This window comes from Anolis carolinensis, chromosome 5 (assembly GCF_035594765.1).
Source record: "Anolis carolinensis isolate JA03-04 chromosome 5, rAnoCar3.1.pri, whole genome shotgun sequence".
NCBI classification, from domain to species: domain Eukaryota; kingdom Metazoa; phylum Chordata; class Lepidosauria; order Squamata; family Dactyloidae; genus Anolis; species Anolis carolinensis.
The window spans coordinates 184,669,880-184,695,845 of NC_085845.1; the positions used below are offsets into that span (position 1 = coordinate 184,669,880).

At 42.2% G+C, this 25,966-nt stretch overlaps 1 protein-coding gene across 1 annotated transcript in view; it reads right to left on the bottom strand.

Moving 5' to 3' along the window:
- Nucleotides 1-17,173, bottom strand: part of fgd4 (FYVE, RhoGEF and PH domain containing 4) — a 142,541-nt gene extending 125,368 nt beyond the window's left edge. The window contains exon 1 of the mRNA XM_062981099.1: nt 16,823-17,173. Coding sequence (XP_062837169.1) covers nt 16,823-16,982 — 160 coding nt within the window. The 5' untranslated portion in view covers nt 16,983-17,173. The remainder of the gene's footprint in view (nt 1-16,822) is intronic.
- Nucleotides 17,174-25,966: the final 8,793 nt, after the last annotated feature.

The window sequence follows — 25,966 nt, forward strand, 5'->3', positions numbered from 1 at the left end:
CCAAAAAGACAGAGTCTAAACATCATGAATCCAAGATAATAAACAGTCAGAGGTCACAGCTCCAAACACTGACATTGCTGCCAACAAGGTGCTACCCTTGCGCTCCTTATATGCTAGGTTCTCAGGTGTCATCTATTGCTAGCTCATTTCTCTGCTAATCTAGAGGACCAGCGAAGTTGAGCCTTCTCTCTTCACAAATCCACAAAAGCTGGGACACTGAATCCTTCCTCTGCCTACTCAGAAGAGCTTACTTGCACTTGTTCTGCAGGCTGAGAAGTGGTAGTCTTCTTCTTCTAAGCTTGGCTGAAGGAGCTGCTGGGCATTAGCTCTAACGCTGGTCCTTCAACGGGCATCTCCTCACCCTTTCCCTCAGAGCTATCCATGACAGCCTGCTACTAAAATTCAGTTGGACCAATCACACTCAGCCTCAGAAGAAAACAAAGGCAAACACTCTCTGAACAAATCTTGCTACGAAATCCCTGTTTTATTGTTGCCATAAGTCAAAAACAACTTGAAGGCACAGAACCCCAACAAAAGTAAACGCTCACCCATATCCAAAATAAATGCAATTGAGCAAGAAACTTTTTAAAAATGATTTGGAAACTTTAAAAATTGCATTTTAATATATCTTGCTTAATTGTGTTTTAACATTAACAGTTGCTTGACTCTTTATATTAGAAAATACGCAGGATCAAAATAAAGTATATACATACATACATTCTCTAGCTAGAAAGCCCTTGGAATGGATGCTGATGTCTCAAAGGTCTGACATCTTCAACTCACCAAATATCTTATCAGTAAGAAAATGTGTCAGCTGATGAGATATAGTCTCTAAATGTCTCTTGGGTCCTGCCAAGGCCACAAGAATTACAGTCCTTTTCACCATGTCTTTAAAGGACCAAATCGGGACATGTGTGGATAGTGGAGGTGAGGGGACCAAATGGCAGGAACCATAAAGATGTTACCGGGATACAATAAAAGGTTAAATACCCTTAGATTGTGGGAAAAGAAGTACAATTGATGTATGAGCCTTTTATATGTGTAATCATGAGAAAAAATTAGTTTGAACAAATAAATGTTTTGGTAACATTTCTGTGTGATGGCAATAATGTTCCTTTGAAGTGTCTCTTCGTTGAACAACAGTTGTTAAGCCAGGAAACCCAACCAGACTCCTTACATATGCGTGAGTGACTGAACTAATTAACAACAATTTAGAGTACCCCTGGGGGTTGGTGCTCATCTTCATTTCTAAGCCGAAAAGCTAGCGTTGTCTGTAGATGCCTCCTAGGTCATGTGGCCAGCATGACTGCATGGAGCACCATTACCTTCCTGCCAGAGCGGTATCTATTGATGTACTCACATTTGCATGTTTTCGAACTGCTACGTTGGCAGAAGCTGGGGCTAACAGTGGGAGCTCACCTGCTCCCGGATTCAAATCGCCAGCCTTCTGGTCAGCAAGTTCAGCTCAGTGGTTTAATCCACTGCACCACCGGGGGTTAAATAGTATAGGGAAGGGTAAATACCCCTGTGGTGTTTCTTTTGCTATCTGTGCTCTTGTTTAGAACATTTCACCTCACTTTCTGTCCCTGTGATAATTGGATTTTGAAAAATTTGTCCAGTTGTGGAAAAAAAGATTGGTGAGAAAGCTTTAGTGGAGACACCTTTTCCCCCTGATAACTCTTCCAGGAATGAATTTCCCTTCCTAGGGGTAGATTTCTCTCTCTTCATGTTGTCTCACCCCCATTCTTAACTATGAGTCATTTGTAAATCAGGTGTTTGTAACTCAGGGACTGCCTGCACTAAAACGTAAGCTGGAAAAGAAGGGGATTCCACTCTACTCATCTCCTGTTACTGCGTGTCTACAAGGTGAACAGCAGCTGCTTTCAAAATGACTTAGTGAGCATGCTTGAACAACAAAACAGATGGGAACAGCAAATAAGCTTGCCTCACCTGATCCTTTTAACATGTTGAACAGGCACAGATCTCTAAGTCTGGAAATCAAAACAGAAATTTTACAAAAGTGGACATTGCTGAAAGAAAGTTAATCCCTAGATACATTTTGGAAGAAGTTTCCAAATTGTCTCCATTCAAAATGGTTTAGTTTATTTCCCACGTTTTTATTGTTTTATTGTTAGCACTGAGCTGCTGAACTTGTAGACCGAAAGGTTGCAGATTCGAATCCGGGGAGCGGAGTGAGCATCCGCTGTTAGCCCCAGCTTCTGCCAACCCAGCAGTTCAAAAACATGCCAATGTGAGTAGATCAATAGGTACCGCTCCGGCGGGAAGGTAACGACGCTCCAGTTATGCCGGCCACATGACCTTGGAGGTGTCTACACCGGCTCTTCGGTTTAGAAATAGAGATGAGCACCAACCCCCAGAATCAGATACAATAAATCAGGACTGGATTTAATGTCAGGGGAAAACCTTTATCCTTTACCTTTAGATAAACAAATTTGTTGAAGCATGCTCTTTTTTTCTAACATAGGAACCTATCCCTCTTTGTTTCATGTTATTTATACTGCTGGTACCAAATTTTCTATTTTAAAAAGTGCCCAAGAACATATATATTTTGTTAACTGAGGTAAAGCCTTACATTTCTTATCTAGTTGTTATGCAGAGAACCTGATGGCTGCAAGTAAAACAAGAGTGCTAGTTGTCGTAACAGCTCGATCCTTTGCCCAGAAACAGAGCTCAAACCAGAAATGACTGTCACTCAAAATCAATTCACAGATGGGCCTCATCACCACATATGTGTGTGGGTATCTCCTCCACCATTTAGCAAAAACCATTATTTATTACTCATCCTAGCTGGAACTTAATGCAAGCAATTATGTGTGAAGATGATTAATATTATCTGATACTGAGCCTACTGGGGCCCTATCCCATAAGGGACTCCAAATATATATATTTTTCATACCCAAATCTTTTATTCCCATTATTTAAGGATCAAAACAGGGCACAGGATTGAAAAAAAAAGAATTACAAACCAACTCTGTCCCTCGTATTTTCTCTTGTTTGTCATAGAATCATAGAATACTAGGGTTGGAAGAGACCTCATGGGCCATCCAGTCCAACCCCCTGCTAAGAAGCAGGAAATCGCATTCAAAGCACCCCCGACAGATGGCCATCCAGCCTCTATCAACAACACAAATGCAATAAGTATTTAATTATTTATACTATATATCCCCATATGAGTTGATTATTATTTGTGGATGTGGACTGAAAGAAAGTCCTTGAAAGATGGGAAATCCTGTGTTGATGGTACCCCCCTCCCCAGACTGCTCTCGGAGCCGAATCCCGATTTCATATCGTGTAGGTAGAAGAGAACACATGTCTTCAATATATTAAATTGAGGTCATTTATTTTTATCATAAAATAGTAGGAAGCTAAGAGGTGATGGAATTGGGTCAATTTGGGGGGGGGGGGTGTCATTTCAACCACAATCTCAGAGCTTTTCCAAATCAATTTTGAACAATAGAAAAGACTAAAAATGGTGAGCTTCATAACTCTCTTGCTTCAATTTTCAGTGGCAGCTATGTTTATTGACGTTCAGCCCCAAAAAAGTATTTAAGAAACCAGACCAATGATACTTTTTGTTGCTAGCAAAATCTATTGGAAGGGGTGATATTTAGGCTTGTTTGGGTTTTTTTATTTTTTTTACTTTGATTAATGGGGGGCATACATACGTATCACAATATTTTAAGATAGTATCTGTCAGACCTGTGGGAATGGCTTGTATAAAGGACTATAGATATTTTATTTTAGACTGCCAAAGTTCAATTTTCCCCACTATCTTGAGTTTTTGCCCCACATTAAACAAGAGTGGCAACACAGCAGATAACCCACCAACTGCAGTAAATCTGGTCAATCAAAGCTTGACAGTTCAAAGCCCGGTTCACGGTGAGCTCCTGGTCTTTAGCCCAGCTTCTGCCTACCTAGCAGATTGAAAGCAAAATGTGGATAGACAAATAGATACTGCTTAAAAGTGGGGAGATATTTAGGCACCCATAAGGAAATGCCAGAAAAATGTCGGTGATTCGATCAAGGAGGAAGTTTACGAACAAAAGCTCTTCGGCAGGGAGATGGACCAATAGCCCCCCCCCCCCCCAAACCGAGCACAATCCTCCAAGATACCGAAGATGGGAAATACTTATATATATCTCTATCTATGTACAATTGTCTGTCTAGACAAATGCGCCCCCTAGAGGATGGCACCTTCAGCAACCGCTTAGTATGCCTACCGGTTGAACCGCCCCTGATGGCAAGGCATTATGGGGCTTAAGATCCAAAGCATCTATTGGGCAAAAGTCTGTCCCCTCCCCCAGGATAAAGGCTATCATTTGGGTTTTACAGTTCACATTTTATAGTTTCAGAACTAAACTGTAGCTCACTATTCAGTGGACAAAATGGGAGATACAGAAATAATTTAAATTTATTGAGTTTTATGGAGCTCTTTGTATTGATTGTAGAATACACATCTCTCCTTTTGTTGTATTATTTAACAAAACATTTGATTAGGAAGGATCCCCATATATTTTACACTGACACACAAATGCCTCAAGCAAACATTTTCCAGCTCAGTCTCTACATTATTATGAACTAGGTTAATACATCCTCAGATATTTCCTTTAATGCACCCAGGAGCAAAGTTACTTGTCGATATGTTTCAGTGAAGAACACTGCAGTCGGTAACCATTCATTCCCAGCAGGACATCTTTGTGCCAAAGGTACTATATTCCATTCCATTAATTGCAGAGAAGGAAAGGATGCAGTCATATCACAGTTTATATATTTCAGAATGTTCAATGCATGTCTAATAAAACATTCTTCATAACCTAAATTGTATTATTGAAGAAACTACTGAAGAAACCAAAGCAATTAAGTATATTTTGACAACAATTTAACAACTAGACCAGCAAGAAAAAACGCAGCTTTTCTGTAGTCTTTCCTATATTGTAGAAAACACTTAAGGGAATGTAAATGCCTTTTATTCCCTATGTAGAAGGATATAATTGCAGGTGATGCAACTTGCTATCTGATGCAGATAATTTGTTTAACTCAAAATACATGAGACAAGTGTATTCCAGGGAAATTAGTTCCACTGCACTATGGGCTTTTCCTCAAAGTCTCTCCAGGAACTTAATTTAAAACAGAATTGTATTTTGTGGTCTACAATATTAAACAACTACTGAATAATTTTAAGATTGTACTTTGATACTGGTTTTCTGTGTGCAACCTATTAACAATATTGATTAACTAAAGTGCATTTGCAGTAGGCTCCCTCTCTGCCAGATATGCTGCAGTGTTTTCAAAACAGGTTAGATACTTAACTAGATTTCAAACATGGTTCAGGCATTGTCTTGTGCAGAACAAGTAGAGACTAGAATGAGACTGTTTGAAAATAAATCATTCCATTACTAGTAATTCCAGGACAAAAGCAAACTGTTACACTATTTTTCCAATAACAACCAAATCATATTTTGTTGTCTTGCTCATTATATTCAAATAAGGGGGAGGGGGGGAGTTATGCCTTTTAGTAGAAATGCTTACGTTTTCTTCCACAAGACTTTACCATATTAGCACCGCTCTACCACACTATAGGTCTTCATAGTATAACTCTATAAACCTATGGTGCTTTAAGGCAATAATTACAGTATCATAACTCTACTGCAGACATGGGCAAACTTTGGTCCTCCAGTCCAGTAAGCTGGCTTGGATTTCTGGAAGCTGAAGTCCAAAACATCTGGAGGGCCAAAGTTTGCCCATGCCTGCTCTACAGAGTTATGGTGCTCTCTCTAATACTACATCTCTACAGAGCCCCCAGTCCCCACATAACTTACACTATCAATTAGCGTATCAGTGATATTTTTTAGAGAAACATCACTCTTCCATGGCTTCAATTTTGAGGTCAGTTTTCAAGAGTGGCAACAATGAATGACCCATAATGTCATTCATTCTCTCTCACTTTCACTTTCTCACACAGTCACACACATGCATACATATACACACACCACTCTGTTGCAGGTAATGAGAAACATGCCAGGAGTTTATTCATTTGCTCCAGAAATAAACATCACTTGACAGCTTTTAATTGGCTATAGTGAAAAAGAATGAGTTGCAATAAGTTCTGCTATAATGCAAAAGAATGGGTTGCAGTAAATTATGCTATAATACAGTAGTTGGGTTCCAGATTATACAAATGTTCACTCTAAAAATAACAAGACCCATATTACTTGTACATAAGCTATTTATTTGAGTCAGTCTAATGTAGTGGTTTCAGAACTGGATTATGACCCTGGAGACCAAGGTTTGCATTTCGGTGTGACTCTGGTCAAGCCACGTCAGAGGAAAGTGATGGTAAACACTTCTGAACAAATCTTGCCAAGAAAACTCTGTGACAGAGTCTTCGTATGTTTGCTGTAAGTAGGATTTGAAGCACACAACAACAAAAACCATTTGACTTATTAAACATTTTATTCTGATGAAAATAAAATAAAATTGAGTATTGGGAGTTTCCCTGCTTGCCTGGCTACATATTTTCTACACAAACCCACTTATTTATTTACAGTATTTATATTCTGGCTTTTTCATCCTGAAGTGGATTCAGGGAGGATCACAGAACACATATGCGGCTAACATTAAATGCCGTTATATGCTGATAGGATAGACACAGTACAGATAGAGGTACATAGGCATTTTCCATCTTCGGCGTCCTAGAGCTTGTGCTCGAGTCCAGCCAAGGCGGCGGGGGGGGGGGGGGGGGGTGCTGTTCTCCATGTCAAAGACCCCTGTTCACACACCTCCTCCTTTTTTATCACCAGCATTTTCTGGTATTACCTTATGGTGCCATTAAAATATCTCCCCGCTTAAGCAGTACCTAATTTATCAACTCACAGCTGTTTTCAATTTGCTAGGTGAGCAGTGAGCTGGGCTGAAGGTCAGGCACTCCCCCCCACCCCCGACCTGGGCTTCGAACTGCCAACCTTTCAATTGGCAAGATTTATAGCAGCTGATTGTTAACCTGTTGTGCTAAAGCCTGGCCTTAACAACATTTGTAAAGGCTTAGGCACCCAGGAGCAAGAGTTAGATTGCCGGAGTTGGTGTTTGGCTGAGATGGAAATACCTCTCCTATTGGGGCCGGGCTGTGGCGCAGCTGTTGAGCAGCTGCCTTAAATCACTCTGACCATGAGGTCATGAGTTTGAGGCCAGCCCATGGCGGGGTGAGCACCCGTCAATTAAAAATAAAAAATAGCCCCTGCTCGTTGCTGACCTAGCAACCCGAAAGATAGTTGCATCTATCAAGTAGGAGATAAGGTACCACTTATAAAGTGGGGAGGCAAGATTAACTAATTTACGACCTGGAATGAGGAAGTGCCGTCAGTGTGGATGGTGAAGCAGCTGCTCCCCCCTGTGGCCAGAATCGAACATCCCCTCAGAAGAACGTTAACTTGCCTCTGCGTGTGTCTCTCAGTCTCTGTTTGATTTGTTTATGGGCATTGAATGTTTGCCCTATGTGTGTTATAATGTGATCCGCCCTGAGTCCCCTTCGGGGTGAGAAGGGCGGAATATAAATATACTGTAAATAAAAAAAATAAAAAAAATATTTCCTTATGCCCTCTTCTCCCACCAAGGCACCTCAGCCTTAACCAAGGGAGACGTGTGGATAGAGCTAAAGACTAACCAAGTTAGTCCCCAAGTTCATAAGTTGAATTTGTATGTAAGTAAGAACAACTAAATTTTAAGTGTATCTCCATCCATACACACATGCGTGCGTGTGTGTATGCAAGCTTTGGATAGCATAAGGAAGAGTTCACACCCCTGTGGTGTTTCATTTGCTGTCTGTGCTCCTATTCAGAAGATTTCACTGCATTTTTGTCCCTGTGATCATTGGATATTGAAAAAAGTGGTTTATTGTGGAAACAAGGATTGGTGATAGAACTTCAGTGGAGACACCTTTTCCCCATGATGACTCTTCCATGAGTTAAATTCCCTTCCGAAAGGTAGATTCCTCTCACTTCCTGTTGTCTCACCCCATTCCTAACTATGAGTCATTTCTAAGTTAGATGTTTGTTACTCGGGGACTGCCTGTACCTGTGCAGTGGTGAAGAACACTACATTAAACAAAAAGTGTGTGGCAGTGGTTTGTAACCAGAGGGACAAGAAGAGAAGGAATTGATGAGAGACGACGAGGACAGAACTGAAAGAGGAAGGCAGACTATACAGAGAGGCAACCATATTTTGCAGGTCTAAAAATGCCTTGTAGGAGTGGCTTTGATTGGTTCATCCAGGGGAAAAAGCTGGTCGGACTCTTCTTTACTTAAAACCTAACATAAAAGCAGGCAAGGTTGGCACTAACTAGCTGAGATATAGAAAGGTGCCAATTTTGCATGTTTCATGAGATTCCCAGTATAGCCAATTAAAAGTTCACATTCTGTGACTAATGTTTCTCTGTTAGTCATAATATTGCCAAGACGCATTGAAAAACACAGTATTTACTTGACTCTAATGCTCACCTTTTTGGGCTAAATGACCTTGCCAAAATTGGGGCGTGCATTAGGTTCGCGTCATATATTAATCTTAGTGCTGAGCCAAAGCAAAAGGGGAAGGTGCTTCAGGAGCTGACCCTGGAGCTCCTCTTTGAGGGAAGCCATCTCTAATTAAATGCCCAGAGCCCAATGCTATGCAATCCTGAGATTCATAGTTTAGTGAAGCACCAGCATTCTTTGGCAGAAAAGGCTCAAAACCTACAAACTACAGCTCCCATGACTCCATAGCATTGAACAAAGGCAATTAAAGTAGATTCATTCTACAGCATAGATGCACCCCATGGTTTTCTTTTCCATTGCTGGAAGCTTAGTGTTTTAACAGAATTGTTTATAATGAAGCAATTCTGAGCAGGCAACACACCTTTTTGACCATATTACAAAGAGTGCAGTTTTTGTTGTTGCGCATTACATTCAGCAGCAAATACTTTTTTTTTATTTCAGGGATTTGAAAATTGAGGTGTGCATTAGATTCGAGTAAATACAGGTATGTATTATAGCAGAATTGTACATGTAACCATATGTACTGTGTCCAAGTTATGAAGGTATGAAATGTGTATACATCCTGAGGAGATAGGAGTAGAAAATACTGTCAAAACCCAAGACATTGTCATTGAAACCTAAATGAAGAGCCAGGTTGTATAAGGAAAAACATGTGAAGTGGTCTAGTCTCAAACTAAGCTGAGACTCCATCTACACTGCCATATAAATCCGGATTATCTGCTTTAAACTGGATTATATGAATTTACACTATCATATAACTCAGTTCAAAGCAGATGATATCCATTATATGATACTGTAGGTCCAGCCTAATGTCAGTGGTGTCCTAAATTTTTACTCAGATTTAGAAGCCCATGTAAAGGAGCCTTTATAGCAGACATGGGCAAACTTCAGCCCTCCAGATGTTTTGGACTGCAATTCCCACAATTCCCAATAGGCTGTTAGGAATTGTGGGAGTTGAAGTCCAAAATATATTGAGGGCCAAAGTTTGTCCATGCCTGCTTTATAGACTTCCTGGGGAATGACTATCGTTGACAGATCACTTTCTGTTGCTTCCTGACTGACAGGCAGCCCAGCCTCAGTTGACACAGTTTCACAACATGCAAATGCTTAGATAATCTGATCACAGACATCCCAAATGCACTTTGGCAGTGTTTCACACACTGTATCACAAATAGCATCTTGTCCAGACAAGCTTTGACTTCTTGAGTCATCCTGAATTTCTTTTATATATCTGCTGTATTAGACAGAGTGACAAAGAAGTCACTCAAAACTTAAATGTATTAATAAATACAAATAATAGAAACCTGTAATTTACAGAAACCTGTAAATTAACAACAAATAAATTACAGTTAAATTAGTTAAGAAGTTCAATTGAACATCAAAATAGTTAGGTATGTTGTGTTGTCGAAGGCTTTCATGGCCGGGATCACAGGGTTGTTGTATGTTTTCCGGGCTGTATGGCCAAGTTCCAGAAGCATTCTCTCCTGACTTTTCGCCCACACCTATGGTAGACATCCTCAGAGGTTGTGAGATACCTCACAACCTTTGAGAATGTCTGCCATAGATGTGTTCGAAACCTCAGGAGGGAATGCTTCTGGAGCATGGCCATACAGCCCGGAAAACATACAACAACCCAGTTAGATATGTTATCCAAACCTTTTCAGTGGCTGCTCAGCATTTGTAACTGCCAAGTGACTTTTGCGTCATCTTTGTAATACGTTCTAAACTGGTTGAATTGCTTAATATGAACCATAATAATAATTCAGTCTTCCTGAATTATACTACGGTTCAGTTGTCTTTTAAATTGCTTAAACAGATTATATTTGTTTGCCAGATTTATACCTCAGAATATTAAAGGGTAGGATATAAATATTTTGATATTTTTTTAAAGATCAAATTGCAGTCAGTTGCGTAGGACAAATTGCTTACCTCATGTTTTCCTGGGCTACCAAATAAAAAGCAAGCACAGGGAAGAGCTAGCCAATATGGCCAGGTTTCCCATTTTCTCATGCTGGGCTTTATTTACTCTTATCCACACCTTTACCTTCATAAATTCCCAACTGCTTTGGGCACTGGCCAAAACCCAGGTGCATTGCCTAGTATAGTATGGATTCTCAAACACCATAACAACCCAGGCCTGGGTATCATGATCTGTGTTACACAAGCAGACTGACTGGTCCTATCAATGAGTAACCAGTTAAGATTTTTTTTCACAGTGATTATTCCTCCAAAGCTGTTCCTTTATATATATGAAAGAAATATTTTAACATAGAAATATTACACCTTTTCCTTTTTTGGGATGTACAACATGGCCTCTCTAAAAATAGTTCCCCATGTGCTGAACTATCCAACTCACTGGAAACAAAACTGCTGCAGTCAAGTCCTCTGCTCCCCTGCAATAACCTAAATAGCTAACATATTTCCAAACGTCTAACATGAATTACAAATATTTGCAGTTATGCCTGCTCAGGTTTACTTTTCATAGAAGAATGGATATAGTACCAAAGAGTATAGTGTTAAGTTGTATGGCCACCTCAAGGTCTAGTTCACCTTCTACAAATGGAAAATGAACTGAACAAGACTCAACAAGCATCTTATCTCACTGCTACTCAGCACACAGTACTTTGCCTTCAAATGTGAATGTACACACAGTATTATCTTAGGGCCTTCCAGGCAGAAGGTCACTTGCACTAGTTGTGCCCAAAGCTGCCAATAGCATTTAGCTGCATGCAGTCTATGGAATGTTATATAGATTTGAAAGGGAAATGAATCCCGCTGCAGATTTGCTGAGTTTTTATAAAAGTCGTGTAGGTGGAGATAGGCATCCAAGAGCTGGGCTGAATCAGTCTACAGCTTCAGGGGGGAAATCAACCACAATGAAAGTGTTGAAAGTGCTTCCCTTTGCCCTTGAGAGACAGCCAATGTAGGTGGTATCATATGTGAGCTTCATCTGATGAACAGCCACCACAAAATGTCCACAATATCAAAAATTGATATTTATCAGCAAATCAAAAGGTCTTTGTTTTCCACTGGCTGGGACATTAAACTGCTCCTTTAACTGCAAACAAGTGTTCCCAGAAAGACTAATGGTTGGAAATGCATTTGAAGATTAGAAGTGCTTTCTTTAGTATGAAGATCATAGCTTTACAGTGTCCTCAGTCAGTACACTGAGAGCCAATTGCCATAGTTGTTCCACTATTGGACAATGGCTTCAGAAATCCAGGTTCCAGCCTCCATAGAGTCCCTGGATGGTCAGTTAGCTTCTGACTTATCTCACTACATTATGGTGAAGATAAAGATGGGCACAATGGAGGAAAGACATTATATGGATGGAATAAATACATAGCCAAAGCTGATTGAGGCTACAGCAGAGCTTCAGTGAAAAAATCTTCTGGATACCTGTGGAGTTCCATATTTTTGATTTTACAGGCCAGATATTTGAATGTTTACAAAAACAAGCTTGCCAACAAGGCCTGAGGCTGAAAGAGAAATTCCGGTTCATTCACAAGACTAACTTAAGACATCACAGATGCATATTCGTTTTAACCAAAAGGGAAACTATCCATATGCATTTTTGCCCAAAGAATGAGATTGAGTACATAACATTTTTAAGCTCATGGGTTACATGCTGCAAAGTCACACACACTAGTTTAACATTTGGATTTAGGCTCTCCAGGTAGGGTCAAACTACAACTTCTACTCTCTCTAATCAATGGTGAAGAATGTTGGGAGTTGCAGTTCACCAGAAGCATGGGACAGTAGCTTGAGTGTTCGATTAGGATGTATCTACACTATGGAATTAATGCAATTTGATACCACATTAATGGCCATGGCATAATGCTATGGAATCTTGGGAATTAGTTTTCCCAAGGCCTTTAGCTTTTTCTGGACAAGAGCGCTGGTGCCTCACCAAACTATAAGTCCCAGGATTCCATAGCATGGAGCCATAGTGGTTTTAAGTAGTGTTAAAATTGCATCAATTCTACAGTGTACTCTGAGAGACTAAGATTCAATTCCTTGCTTGATCTTGAAAAGTTGTTGGATGACCTTGGGAAAACCACACTTTCCCAGCCTTAGAGGAAGGCAATGGCAAACTCCCTTTGAAAAAATCTTCCCAAGAAAGTCCTGTGACAGGGTCACCATGAGTTAGAAAAGCAGCAGCATTTGGAAGATCACATAATTCTCCCTATTGCACTGTTTGCTCATGATAGTGTAAGAAGGATATGTCAACACTTACCGGAAACTTTTCATTTATTCCTTACTAGGTAAGGCTTGTCTATCAGATCACTACAATTTAGTTTTGAGCGTAGATGTGTAGAAGAGATTGAGCAACAATTATAGACAAATAGAATCATAGAATCATAGAATCATAGAATAGTAGAGTTGGAAGAGACCTCATGGGCCATCTAGTCCAACCCCCTGCCAAGAAGCAGGAAATCGCATTCAAAGCACCCCCGACAGATGGCCATCCAGCCTCTGTTTAAAAGCCTCCAAAGAAGGAGCCTCCACCACACTCCAGGGGAGAGAGTTCCACTGCCGAACAGCTCTCACAGTGAGGAAGTTCTTCCTGATGTTCAGGTGGAATCTCCTTTCCTGTAGTTTGAAGCCATTGTTCCGTGTCCTAGTCTGCAGGGCAGCGGAAAACAAGCTTGCTCCCTCCTCCCTATGACTTCCCCTCACGTATTTGTACATGGCTATCATGTCTCCTCTCAGCCTTCTCTTCTGCAGGCTAAACATGCCCAGCTCTTTAAGCCGCTCCTCATAGGGCTTGTTCTCCAGACCCTTAATCATTTTAGTTGCCCTCCTCTGGACGCTTTCCAGCTTGTCAATATCTCCCTTCAACTGCGGTGCCCAGAATTGGACACAGTATTCCAGGTGTAGTCTGACCAAGGCAGAGTAGAGGGGGAGCATGACTTCCCTGGATCTAGACGCTATTCCCCTATTGATGCAGGCCAAAATCCCGTTGGCTTTCTTAGCAGCCGCATCACATTGCTGGCTCATGTTTAACTTGTTGTCCACAAGGACTCCAAGGTCTTTTTTGCACACACTGCTGTCAAGCCAGGCGTCCCCCATTCTGTATCTTTGATTTCCATTTTTTCTGCCGAAGTGAAGTATCTTGCATTTGTCCCTGTTGAACTTCATTTTGTTAGTTTCGGCCCATCTCTCTAGTCTGTCAAGATCGTTTTGAATTCTGCTCCTTTCTTCTGGAGTGTTGGCTATCCCTCCCAGTTTGGTGTCATCTGCAAACTTGATGATCGTGCCTTCTAACCCTTCGTCTAAGTCATTAATAAAGATGTTGAACAAAACCGGGCCCAGGACAGAACCCTGTGGCACTCCACTCGTGACTTCTTTCCAAGATGAAGACGACGCAAACACGCATTGGTGAGCACCCTTTGGGTTCGTTTGCTTAGCCAATTACAGATCCACCTAACCGTAGTTTTGTCTAGCCCACATTTTACTAGTTTGTCGAAGGCCTTACTGAAATCCAGGTACGCTACATCTACGGCATTCCCTGTATCGACCCAACTCGTAACTCTGTCGAAAAAAGAGATCAGATTAGTCTGGCATGACTTGTTTTTGGTAAATCCGTTTTGACTATTAGCAATGACTGCATCTGTTTCTAAGTGTTTGCAGACCACTTCCTTAATGATCTTTTCCAGAATCTTGCCTGGTATGACGTGAGGCTGACCGGACGGTAATTGTTTGGGTCGTTCTTTTTTCCCTTCTTGAAGATAGGGACCACATTTGCCCTCCTCCAATCTGCTGGGACTTCTCCCGTTCTCCAAGAACTCTCAAATATGATCGCCAGTGGTTCTGAAATAACTTCCACTAGTTCCTTCAGTACTCTTGGATGTAGTTGATCTGGCCCTGGCGACTTAAATTCGTTTAGAGTGGCCAGGTGTTCCTGGACAACTTGTTTCCCTATTTGGGGTTGGATTTCCCCAAATCCTTCATCCATTTCATGTTGCTGAGGTTGAAGATGGCTTTCTTTTTGTGAGAAGACCGAGGCAAAGAAGGTATTAAGCAGTTCTGCCTTTTCCCTGTCCCCTGTCGCCATCACCCCATCTTCTCGCAGAGGCCCTATCGCCTCCTTTTTCTTCCTTTTTCTACCAACGTAAGCAAAAAAGCCTTTTTTGTTGTTTTTAATGTCCCTGGCAAGCCTGATCTCATTTTGCGCTTTAGCCTTGCGAACCTTTTCCCTACAGGATAGACCTTTCCCAGTTCTGTTAAAGAAGATACTTGGCATGAATGAATCTACGTTAAGCAATATTACTTATACATAAATGGTGATCTTTTGAGAAAGGATAAAATACAATCACCTCTCCACATTCATGAGGGATAAAGGTGCAGGGCCCTCACAAAAGTTGAAAAAATGCCAATTAAAAAATTACCAGACAGAATACATCTCTACGAATGTCCAAGTCCTTCAGCACTAGAGATTCCTACATTCATATGAATCCAGATCAGGCACCGGCAAACTTTGGTCCTCCAGGTGTTTTGGACTTCAACTCCCACAATTCCTATGGCTATTAGGAATTGTGGGAGTTGAAGTCCAAAACACCTAGAGGGCTGAAGTTTACCCGTGCCTGATCTAGATCCTCCGGTGTGACTCAGGCTGCATCTACTCAGTCTAAAACTAGTGCAGTCTAATGTACCACTTTCACTGTCATGGCTCAGTGAAATGGAATCATGGGAACTGCATTTTTTAAAGGTGTCTAGCCTTCTCTGCCATTAAACTACAAATTCCAAAATTATATAGCACTGAGTTACAGTGGTGTCAAACTAATTCATTCTACAATGTAGTTAGTTACACCCACATTGCAGAATTTTTCCACTTCAATCCACTTTAAATACTGTGACTGCCTCCTGCAGAATTTTGGGGCTAGTACTTTAGGGAGGCTCAGGGCTTCCCTGGATGAGCAGTTTAAAGGCCCCACCCCAAACTACAAACTCCATAATTTTGAGGGAGGCAGTCGCAGCATTTGAAGTGGATTGAAGTGGAAAAATGTTCAGTTTGACAGCACTTGAACCTGCCTCAGTGCTGTGTAACCATGAGAGTTGTATGTGATGTCAAAGGCTTTCATGGCAGGAATCACAGGACTGCTGTGAGTTTTCCGGGCTGTATGTGGCCATGTTCCAGAAGCATTCTCTCCTGACATTTCTCCCACATCTGCGGCAGGCATCCTCTGGGGTTGTGAAGTTTGTTAGAAATGAGGAAAGTGAGAAAGAATTCTTGTCTGTTTGAGGCAAGTGTGAATGTTGCAGCTGACCACCTTGATTAGCATTGAATAGCCTTGCAGCTTCAAAGCTTGGCTGCTTCCAGCCTGGAGGAATTCTTTGTTGGGAGGTGATTAGCTGGCCCTGATTGTTTCTTGTCTGGAATTCGCCTGTTTATTTACTGTCGTGATTTTAGAGAAAGGAGGAAACCATGAAAATGAACAAAATCTGGCTACCACTATTTTAAAAAATCTAAAATCAAGACAGTAAATAAAGAACAACACTCAGAACACAGGGGAATTCCAGACAAGAAACAATCAGGGCCAGCTAGGTAAAGGTATTCCCTGACTCTGGGGGGGCTGGTGCTCTTTTTCATTTCTAAGCCGAAGAGCCGGCATTGTTCATAGACATCTCCAAGGTCATGTGGCCTGCATGACTGCATGAAGCACCGTTACCTTCCCGAACCACCGACCTTTTGATCAGCAAGTTCAGCAGCTTGGCAGTTTAATCTGCTGTACCACCGAGGGCTCCCAGGGCCAGCTAATCACCTCCCAACAAAGGATTCTCCCAGACAGGAAGCAGCCAGGCTTTGGAGCTGCAAGTGTTTTCAGTGCTAATCAAGGTGATTCATTGCACCATTCACACTTGCCTCCAACAGACAAGAGTTCTTTCTCCCACCTTGGACCTTCCAGATGTACAAAACCTCACTTGTTTGTTTTCCAACAGACCTCACAACCTCTGAGAATGCCTGCCATAGATGTGTTCGAAACCTCAGGAGAGAATGCTTCCGGAACATGGCCATAGAGCCTGGAAAACTCACAGCAAGCCATGGGTTTGGTGACGCTCTTTGGCAGAGAAGGCTAAAGGCATGGGCAAACTCGGGCCCTCCGGTGTTTTGGACTACCCGCAGTTAGGAATTGTGGGAGTTGGAGTCCAAAACACTTGGAGCGCCGAAGTTTGCCCATGCCTGAAAGGGGCTTGTCAATCTACAGCTCCCAGAATCCCGTGGCATTGAGTCAAGGCAAACAGAGTGGTGCCAATCTGCCAGGGCTTCCTACCTGGGCTTGGGCTGGCTTCCCGGAGGCTTGACGGCCGAGGAGGCGGCGTCGGGGCGGCCGAGAAAACCGCGGCAGCGCTGTGCAGACCGGGGTTGGATTTCCTCCGGATGGCCATGCGCCTGAAGTTGGGGTTCTCGGGCGCCTCCATATCCTTCACCATCCCTCGCAGGAGAGACGCAGGCAGGCAGGGATCCTGGCTCTTGTTGCTGCGATTGCCGCCGCCCGTCCCGTCGTGTGTTGTTTAAAAGAAACACATAACTTCAGTTAAAAGGAAAAAGCCCTGCCTTTGCTTTCGCCCCGCCTTGAGCCGGGCCGGCCCCGAGGCGCGACGCTGACCCCGTTTGGCTTCGGCCTTCCATTGGCCGCTCTGGGCGCCAGAAACGCCCCGCCTCACCTCACCTGGGAGCAGGCACAGGTGTGCTTCGCCGCTCGGCTTACTCTTACACACCTTTATGCCGAACCATACGCGATTATATACCTCCACGCCGAACTGTACACTTTTATACCAAACTACATGTCTTTATATACTTCTCCGCCGAGGTAAAAGTTTTCTCCTGACATTAAGTCTAGTCGTGACCGACTCTGGGGGTTGGCGCGCATCTCCATTTCTAAGCCAAAGAGCCGGCGTTGTCCGTAGACACCTCCAAGGCCATGTGGCCGGCATGACTGCATGGAGGACTGTTACCTTCCCACTGGAGCAATACCTATTGATCTACTCTCTCACCCAGGACTTTCCCCAGATATATATAAACCTGCCTTGCTTAGTTTCTCCATGCCTCACAACCTCTGAGGATGCCTACCATAGATGTGGGCGAAACGTCAGGAGAGAATACTTCTGGAACATGGCCAGACAGCCCGGAAAACATACAACAACCCTACTCACATTTGCATGTTTTCGAACTGCTAGGTTGGCAGAAGCTGGGGCTGACAGCAGGAGCTCACCCCACTCCCTGGTTTCAAACTACCAGCCTTTCAGTCAGCAAGTTCAGCAGCTCAGTAGTTTAACCCGCTGCATCATCATGGGCTCCTGTCCACCAAAGTATACACCTTTATATATATATTTATACATCTCAGTGCCCCGCCTTCAGTCACCTGTGAAGAGAGACAGGTGTGTTTGGCCACTCAGCTTACTTTTACACATCTTTATGCCAAATGAGATGCCAATATATATACCTCTACACTGAACTGTACATCTTTATACCAAACTATACACCTTTATATGCCTTTGCCTTTATTCCAAATTATGCACCTTTATACCAAACTATACAGCTTTATATGACTTTGTACCAAATGATACACCTTTATACCAAACTATACGTCTTTATATACCTCTGCACCAAACTATACACCTTTATATATCTTTATACACCTCAGTGCCCCACCTCCAGTCACCTGTGAAGAGTGACAGGTATGTGTACTTTTACACACCTTTATGCCAAACAATACACTAGTATATACCTCTACACCGAACTGTACACCTTTCTACTGTCCTGATTTTAGAGTTTTTAAAATACTGGTAGCCAGATTTTGTTCATTTTTATGGTTTCCCTTTTCTGTTGAAATTGTCCACCTGCTTGTGGATTTCAGTGGCTTCTCTGTGAAGTCTGACATAGTGGTTGTTAAAGTGGTCTAGCACTTCTGTGTTCTCAAATAATATACTGTGTCCAGGTTGGTTCATCAAATGCTCTGCCATAGCTGACTTCTCTGATTGAGTTAGTCTACAGTGCCTTTTGTGTTCCTTGATTCGTGTCTGGGCAATGCTGCTGCATTTGGGGGTCCCTATGTAGACTTGGGGGTCCCACAGCTGCATGGTATCCGGTAGACTCCTGCAGAGGTGAGAGGACCCCTCTTGTCCTTTGCTGCACAGAGCATTTGTTGGATTTTCTTGGTGGGTCTATAGATAGTTTGTAGGTTGTATGTCTTCATCAGCTTCCCTATGCAGTCAGTGGTTCCCTTGATGTATGTTAAGAACACAGGTAAAAGTATGTAATGGTAAGAGACAGGTGTGTTTGGTCAGCTCTGTTTAACTTTATACCAAACTATACACCTTTATGGGGGGCACCGATGGTGCAGTGGGTTAAACCACCGAGCTGCTGAACTTGCTGACCAAAAGGTTGTCAAATTCAAATCCGGGGAGCAGAGTGAGCTCCCACTATTAGCCCCAGCTTCTGCCAACCTAGCTGTTCAAAAACATGCAAATGTGTGTAGACCGATAGGTATCGCTCCGGTGGGAAGGTAACAACACTCCATGAAGTCATGCCGGCCACATGACCTTGGAGTTGTCTATGGACAATGCCGGCTCTTCAGCTTAGAAATGGAGATGAGCACCAACCCCCAGAGTCGGACTGGACTTAATGTCAGGGGAAAACCTTTACCTTTATACGCCTTTATATACCTTTTTACACCTCAGCACCCTGCCTGTTGAAGCTGAGACAGATGTCTTTGCTTACCTTTATGCTCTTCCTCTCTCAGGGCAAAATGGGAAAAGTTGAATTCACCACAGAATTGAGCTTTATTAGCCAACCCAAATATACAAAATACGCCATACAAGCTTTTTCTTTTTTTGGTTTATTTTAATTACAAGTTTTCCATGTATTAAAAAGAAGTAGAAAATAAAGAGGGTAGAAATACTTGAGGCAAGACATGTAAAGGTGCATCTACACTAGATTAATGCAGTTTGACACCACTTCAACTGCCATATTTCAATGCTATGGAATCTTGCAAACGGTAGTTTTGCAAGGTCTTTGGCCTTCCAAGTGAGAAAAAAAATTGAGCCACAGAGTAAGAGGTTTATTAGACAACCAAAGTGTGCAAAACACACCATGTGAAGGTCTTTATTATTTATTTGTTTTCATTGCAAGTTTTGCTGCATGAAAAGAATATAGAAAAGAAAAAAAGACAAGGAAAAATACTTCCAATCTTCTTAGGCCAACCATGGGCCCTCAGTTTCCACTGAGCGTTCATTTCAGGACTCATGGGGTGCATCTACACTGTTGAATTAAAATAGTTTGACCACACTTTGACTGCCATGGCTCAATGCTATAGAAACATGGAAGTTGTAGATTTACAAGAGCTGTAACCTCTGCCAAAGAGGGGTGGTGCCTCACCAAACAACCATAGCATTGAGCCATGACAGTTAAAATGGTGTCAAACTGCATTCATTCTACAGTGTAGATGCACCCAGCACACCATGCAAGATTTTTATTTATTTATTTTAATTAATTACACTTTTACACTACATTAAAATAATATAAGAAAGAAAAAGCAAAAATACTTGAGATGAGGCATTCATTTTGTCTTTATATGTTTCCTCAAATATCAAACAGAATCCACCATGGAGTGAGAGTTTTATTGTTCAGCCAAAATGTACAAAACACATCACGCAAGCTTGAAAAAAAATTAATTACAAGTTTGCACTGAATGCAACAAATATAGAAAGGAAAGAGGAAAAAATGCTTCCAATCTTCTATTTTCGTCGGCCAACAAAGGACCCTCAGTATCCACTGGGATTTTGTTTCAGGACTCACAGAGTGCATTGATACTTTCAAATTAACACAGTTTGGCATCACTTCAATTACCCTGCTTTAATTCTATGGAATCCTGGGAGTTGTAGTTTTACAATGTCTTTAATGCAGTTTGATGCCACAGTTTAGTTCAAGGGTCCCCAAACTTTTTAAACAGGGGGCCGGTTCACGATCCTTCGGACCGTTGGAGGGCTGGACTATAGTTGGCCACCGAGCAATAATAATAATAATAATAATTATTATTATTATTATTATTATTATTATTATTATTATTCCAGCATATCTATCTTGTTTGCTGTGTCATACAATAAAATAATAACAACAACAACAACAATAAAAAAAGGGTTGGAAGAGACCTTTTGGGCCATTGAGTCCAATCCCTTTCTGCCTATGTGCACCGAAAGCACAATTAAAGCACTCCTGACAGATGGCCACCCAGCCTCAATTATTATTATTATTATTACTAATAATAATAATAATAATAATAATAATAATAATAATAATAATAATAAAGAGGGTTGGAAGAGACCCCTTGGGCCATTAAGTCCAACCTCATTTTGCCTTTGTGCACCAAAAGCACAAGCAAAGCACCCCTGACAGATGGCCACCCAGCCTCAATGTTAATAATAATAATAATAATAATAATAATAATAATAATAATAATAATAAGGTTGGAAGACACCCTTTGGGCCATTGAGTCCAATCCCCTTCTGCCTTTGTGCATCAAAAGCACTAGCAAAGCACCCCTGACAGATGGCCACCCAGCCTCAATGTTAATAATAATAATAATGGTTGTAAGAGAAGAAGAGACCCCTTGGGTCATTTAGTCTAACCCCCTTCTGCCCTTGTGTCAAGAGTCAGACGCCAATTAGCGAACAAAAATAGAGTTTATTCAGCAGATAAGCCAAAAAGTAATGTTAACACAGAAAAAACCTTGAAACACTTCACTATCAGTGCTTCAAGAGCAGTTCAAACAAAAATATAATTTAGCAACACAAGCAGGTAAAAACAAAGCTAAACAAACTTAGTGCAAACTGCACTTTCTGAGTCCAAGCCCTGCCAGCCGGCTCTGTAGTTTTCAAAGGAACAGTTCCCAAAAGGAAACACCAAATTGGTCAGGAAACAAACAAACAAACAAAGAATGCAGTAGACTGCTTCCACAATGTGGATAAAGCCGAAGGCTCCAAAAGGATGGTGAAAAGACGTCGTCCGGGATTCCAAGGTCAGGTCAGGAGATAACAGCGGTGTCCAAAGAGCAAGCCAGGAGTCAAAAGCCGATAGTAGTCATCAATCACAGGGCGAAGACAGTAGCAAGGTCAAATTCCGATCCAAGGTCTGAAGAGGGTGCAGTCATCCAAAACAGGTCCATGATAAGACACAGCGAGAGCCAAGCTAGGTGATAACAGCAGATTCAAATCATAGTCCAAGTCCAGTCTTCATGGAAACACAGAGATCCCAATGGCGCCTCAGCAACACCTTGCCACACGCAAAGTGCAGTGGCCAAACATTCCCATTTTATTCCCCTTCCTCCTGGGTGACCAAACACTCACACCCAAACACCAGGTGTCCCAAATCTACTCAGAGTCTGAGCTCCACACAGCTAGAGCTCGTGGATCTGGAGTACCTAGCAATTCGTCGGAGTCCCAATCATCCTGCCCACACTTAGCCCCATGAACACTTAAAGAACCATCCTCCCTTCTCCAAGCATCCCAATTGGGATCAGCTCCTGCAGAAATCCCAGGTTCAGAAGTATCCATAGACCCCAAATCCCCAGACATCTCCGGTGGCTGTGCCCATTCAGTGCCCGCTTCCCCAGCCACCACCTGTTCCTCAGCATCCATCTCCCCATCTGAATCTTCCTCAGAAGATCCCCCATATAGTTCTCTAAGTCGCTTCCTGCGCAACTCCTCCAGTGAACCCTCATCACGAGGGTTTTTTCTTCCTCTTCGAATTCCATCCCCATCAACCATAATCCCCGAAGGCGCAGTCACAACACCTTGTGCCATGGGGGCCGGATAAATGGCTTCGATGGTGTCAGGACCCAGGCTACAGAACACCAATAACCATGCGCAGAGGCCAGATTCTATCTAATATCTTTATTTTAGGAATATATAAAGTCAATAAAAACAAGTGAAGAATAAAGTTCAGAAGTAGACCTTTCAGGAAAGGTCAAATATAGTCCAGGAAAATAATGTCCAATATGAGATATTAGAGTCCAAAGTTATAATCCATTAACCGAAACACACACTTTGCTAAGCAATAGTGTGGGGAGATGACAAGGTCTTTTAGTCCATTGAAGCTTGACAACAGGGCTGGAAAACAAACTAGATTCTTGGCGAAACAAGACTTGATACGAGGCAAACAAGAAACAAGAACAAGGTCCGTGGCGAGGTCCGCGGTCAAACGTGAAGCAAGGCAGGCTTGGAACTTGGTCCGGGAAACAAGGAACTGGGATTACTAAGTCCACACACGATCTCACTCCTCAAGCTGACGAGTTGACTCCGCAAGATTTCCTTCGCGGCAAAACACCTAAATAGGGTCTCGTTTCCCGCCAGAAGAACACTTTCCCTGGAGAACTAGAAGTGAAACCACTCTGTCCAGATGCATGACTCCTTAGAATTTCCCAAGGGAAGCAGACCTAATCAGCTAATTGTTTGGCTGCGATTCTGGCACTCCGGCGATTCGCCTCCCTGGCTCCTCTATCTCTATTATAATTGTCTCTCCGGGAAAACGGGGGAGAATTCTGCCCAAGGCTTGTTTGGCTGACTTCTTGAGGGCAAACATCCTCCAGGTGCAGGGGCTCCGATTCTGGCTGAACCGGTGGAAATCCCATGTTTTCCTCTTCGTCTGCCACAATAGTACTAGGAACGGGACTACAAGGCCCATGAGACATCACAGATGGGCCGCATCCGGCCCCCCGGGCCTTAGTTTGGGGACCCCTGGTTTAATTAAAAGATATTTGATTTAGAGTTTAAATCCTGCTCCATACATTACCAGATGTCTTTGGGCTATTTCTTCCTTCCTGGAAATGAAGGGGAACATATTCTGGGTGTTCTCAGAGAAGAGTATTTTTCTTTTGTATTAATATTTGTCTGCCTGTGATCAGTTTCTTTTCGGATTGGAAACAGGAAGGAGCCTGAGGCTGTTAGGAATTGTAGAGTTGAAATTCAAAACACTTGGAAGAGCTTAAGTTTACCCAGGCCCAGTATATACTGTACAATATATCTCCTTATGCTACTATGTTTTATATTTTTTTCTCTAGAGACAGGATCTATAACAATAACACATTTTAAATTGTAACTATGTGCAGTTACAAAGAAATGGCTCCTAAATCATAATTGAGATTTCAGTCCTGAGAAGAAGCCTTGTTTAATATAGGTAAGACTGCTGTATTAGATAGAAATGCATTCTCTCTGTGTTGCTTCTTTTTCTATCTGACAGCAAGGAAGGAATAACAGAGATTAGTTCCAAAATTCCAGACATTTTTTTCACGGACGCCACCTATTCCACTGATGCAAAATTTGGCATAAAATTGTTCTTATGACTAAGAACTGTCACCAGAAATCGAGGCCACTTTAGATCTTCAGGCATTAATTATAACTAGTTTAACTTGTGCTCAGTTTTAGCCAAAGTGGAAGAACTACAAGGAAATTAGCTGTGCCAGCTTGTAAACCTTTCCTGCATCAGCACCTGACACCAATATTAAACATGTCTTGGCTGGGCTTCTAGTTATTCTCTGTAATTGTGTGATCTTTCCCCATCTAAGAATAAATCAGAATACATTAACGTTTATATGGTTACAAACAACATTTTAGGTGCCAGCAGGATGATGAAGCAGGATTTCCAGAGCAGTATTTATGTCTCCTGCTGTTCCTTGTACTAAGTTAAGCAGAATTGCACAATGAATTATGTGCCAGTGTGCTTGTTATGCGTCATTGACGTTTTACAGGTCATATTGATTTTTGTTACACAGGTGTAGCAATTTATTCTCTTTCATTTTGCAGAAGTAATGAGTCAGCTTTGACTGTTTTAGAGGTTACAAAGATGGCTGTATTAGGGGAGACTCTGGATTCTCATACCATTGTCTAGTGAGCTGCCTCCTTTACCCTCTTGCCTTTATACATTTAGATTTAGATGGGGTGATAACAACTATAAAGGCAGACATCAATCACCTATTGAAAGTTTAATATTCTAAGTTGTGAATTCTGATTAAAGACAGGAAAAAGGTAAAGGTAAAGGTTTTCCCCTGACGTTAAGTCCAGTCGTGACTGACTCTGGGGGTTGGTGCTCATCTTCATTTCTAAGCCGAAGAGCCGGTGTTGTCCATAGACACCTCCAAGGTCATGTGGCCGGCATGACTGCATGGAGCGCCGTTACCTTCCCGCTGGAGCGGTACCTGTTGATCTACTCACATTTGCATGTTTTCGAACTGCTAGGTTGGCAGGAGCTGGGGCTAACAGCGGGCGCTCATTCCGCTCCTGGGATTTGAACCTGGGACCTTTTGGTCTGCAAGTTCAGCAGCTCAGGGCTTTAACACACTGTGCCACCACCAACTAAGTACAAATACTGGACTATTTATCAAGTGGTAAAGTAAGAGCCCCCGGTGGTGCAGCAGATTAAACCGCTGGGCTGCTGAACTCGCTGACCAAAAGGTTGGCAGTTTGAATCCGGGTAGCGGGGTAAGCTCCCGCCATTAGCCCCAGCTTTTGCCAACCTAGCAGTTCAAAAACATGCAGATGTGAGTAGATCAATGGTACTGCTCCAGTAGGAAAGTAACAGCACTCCATGCAGTCATGCCAGCCACATGACCTTGGAGGTGTCTATGGACAACACCGGCTCTTCGGTTTAGAAATGGAGATGAGCACCAACCCCCAGAGTTGGACATGACTGGACTTCATGTCAGGGGAAAACCTTTACCTTTACCTTTAAGGTAAGATACTACCTATCTCTCATTACTTCTCACACGCTTAACTGAATGGCCAGGGGTCTCTGTCTTTAAGTACTGCCTTTTTAATGGTCATACTATAAATGCTTTTAATTCTCTACATAGTTTGTGAGCAAGTGTTGCGTTCATACTATTACTCTGAGAACAGGACTTTAATCCCCACTCAGCCATGGAAATACATGTGCGTCCTTGGGCAAGTCATCCTCAGGGGAAGGTAATGGCAAATCGCCCCTGGACAAATCTTGCCAAAAATAGGGTTGCCATACGTCAGCAAGGCACAACACCTTTCTGTTTTATGGCAACTCTATTTATAGTTTAATTCCACATTAACACCATGTTCCTGTTTGTATGCATTTTAATCTCCATCTCTTATACTTATTTAATGTTGCCTTGAACCGAGGAAGGATCTAAACGTATTAATACTACAACCCTGCATAGCTTAGTGTACAATAGTAGTGCCAAGGATAGACTCATGCTGAGCAATTTATCATTGCCAGATCTACCAGAGAGATGCTGAATCCCTCCTCAAAGTCATTACTTGGTGGAAAGTTGGAGAGAAGAATTGCAGAGGCTTCCAGGTATGCTGTCATAGGCAGATGTGAAATTATTCCTTTAGTCACTGCAGTGTGCTGGAGATTTAATCAGATGTTTCCCCCTCAATTATCCTTGCTTTCC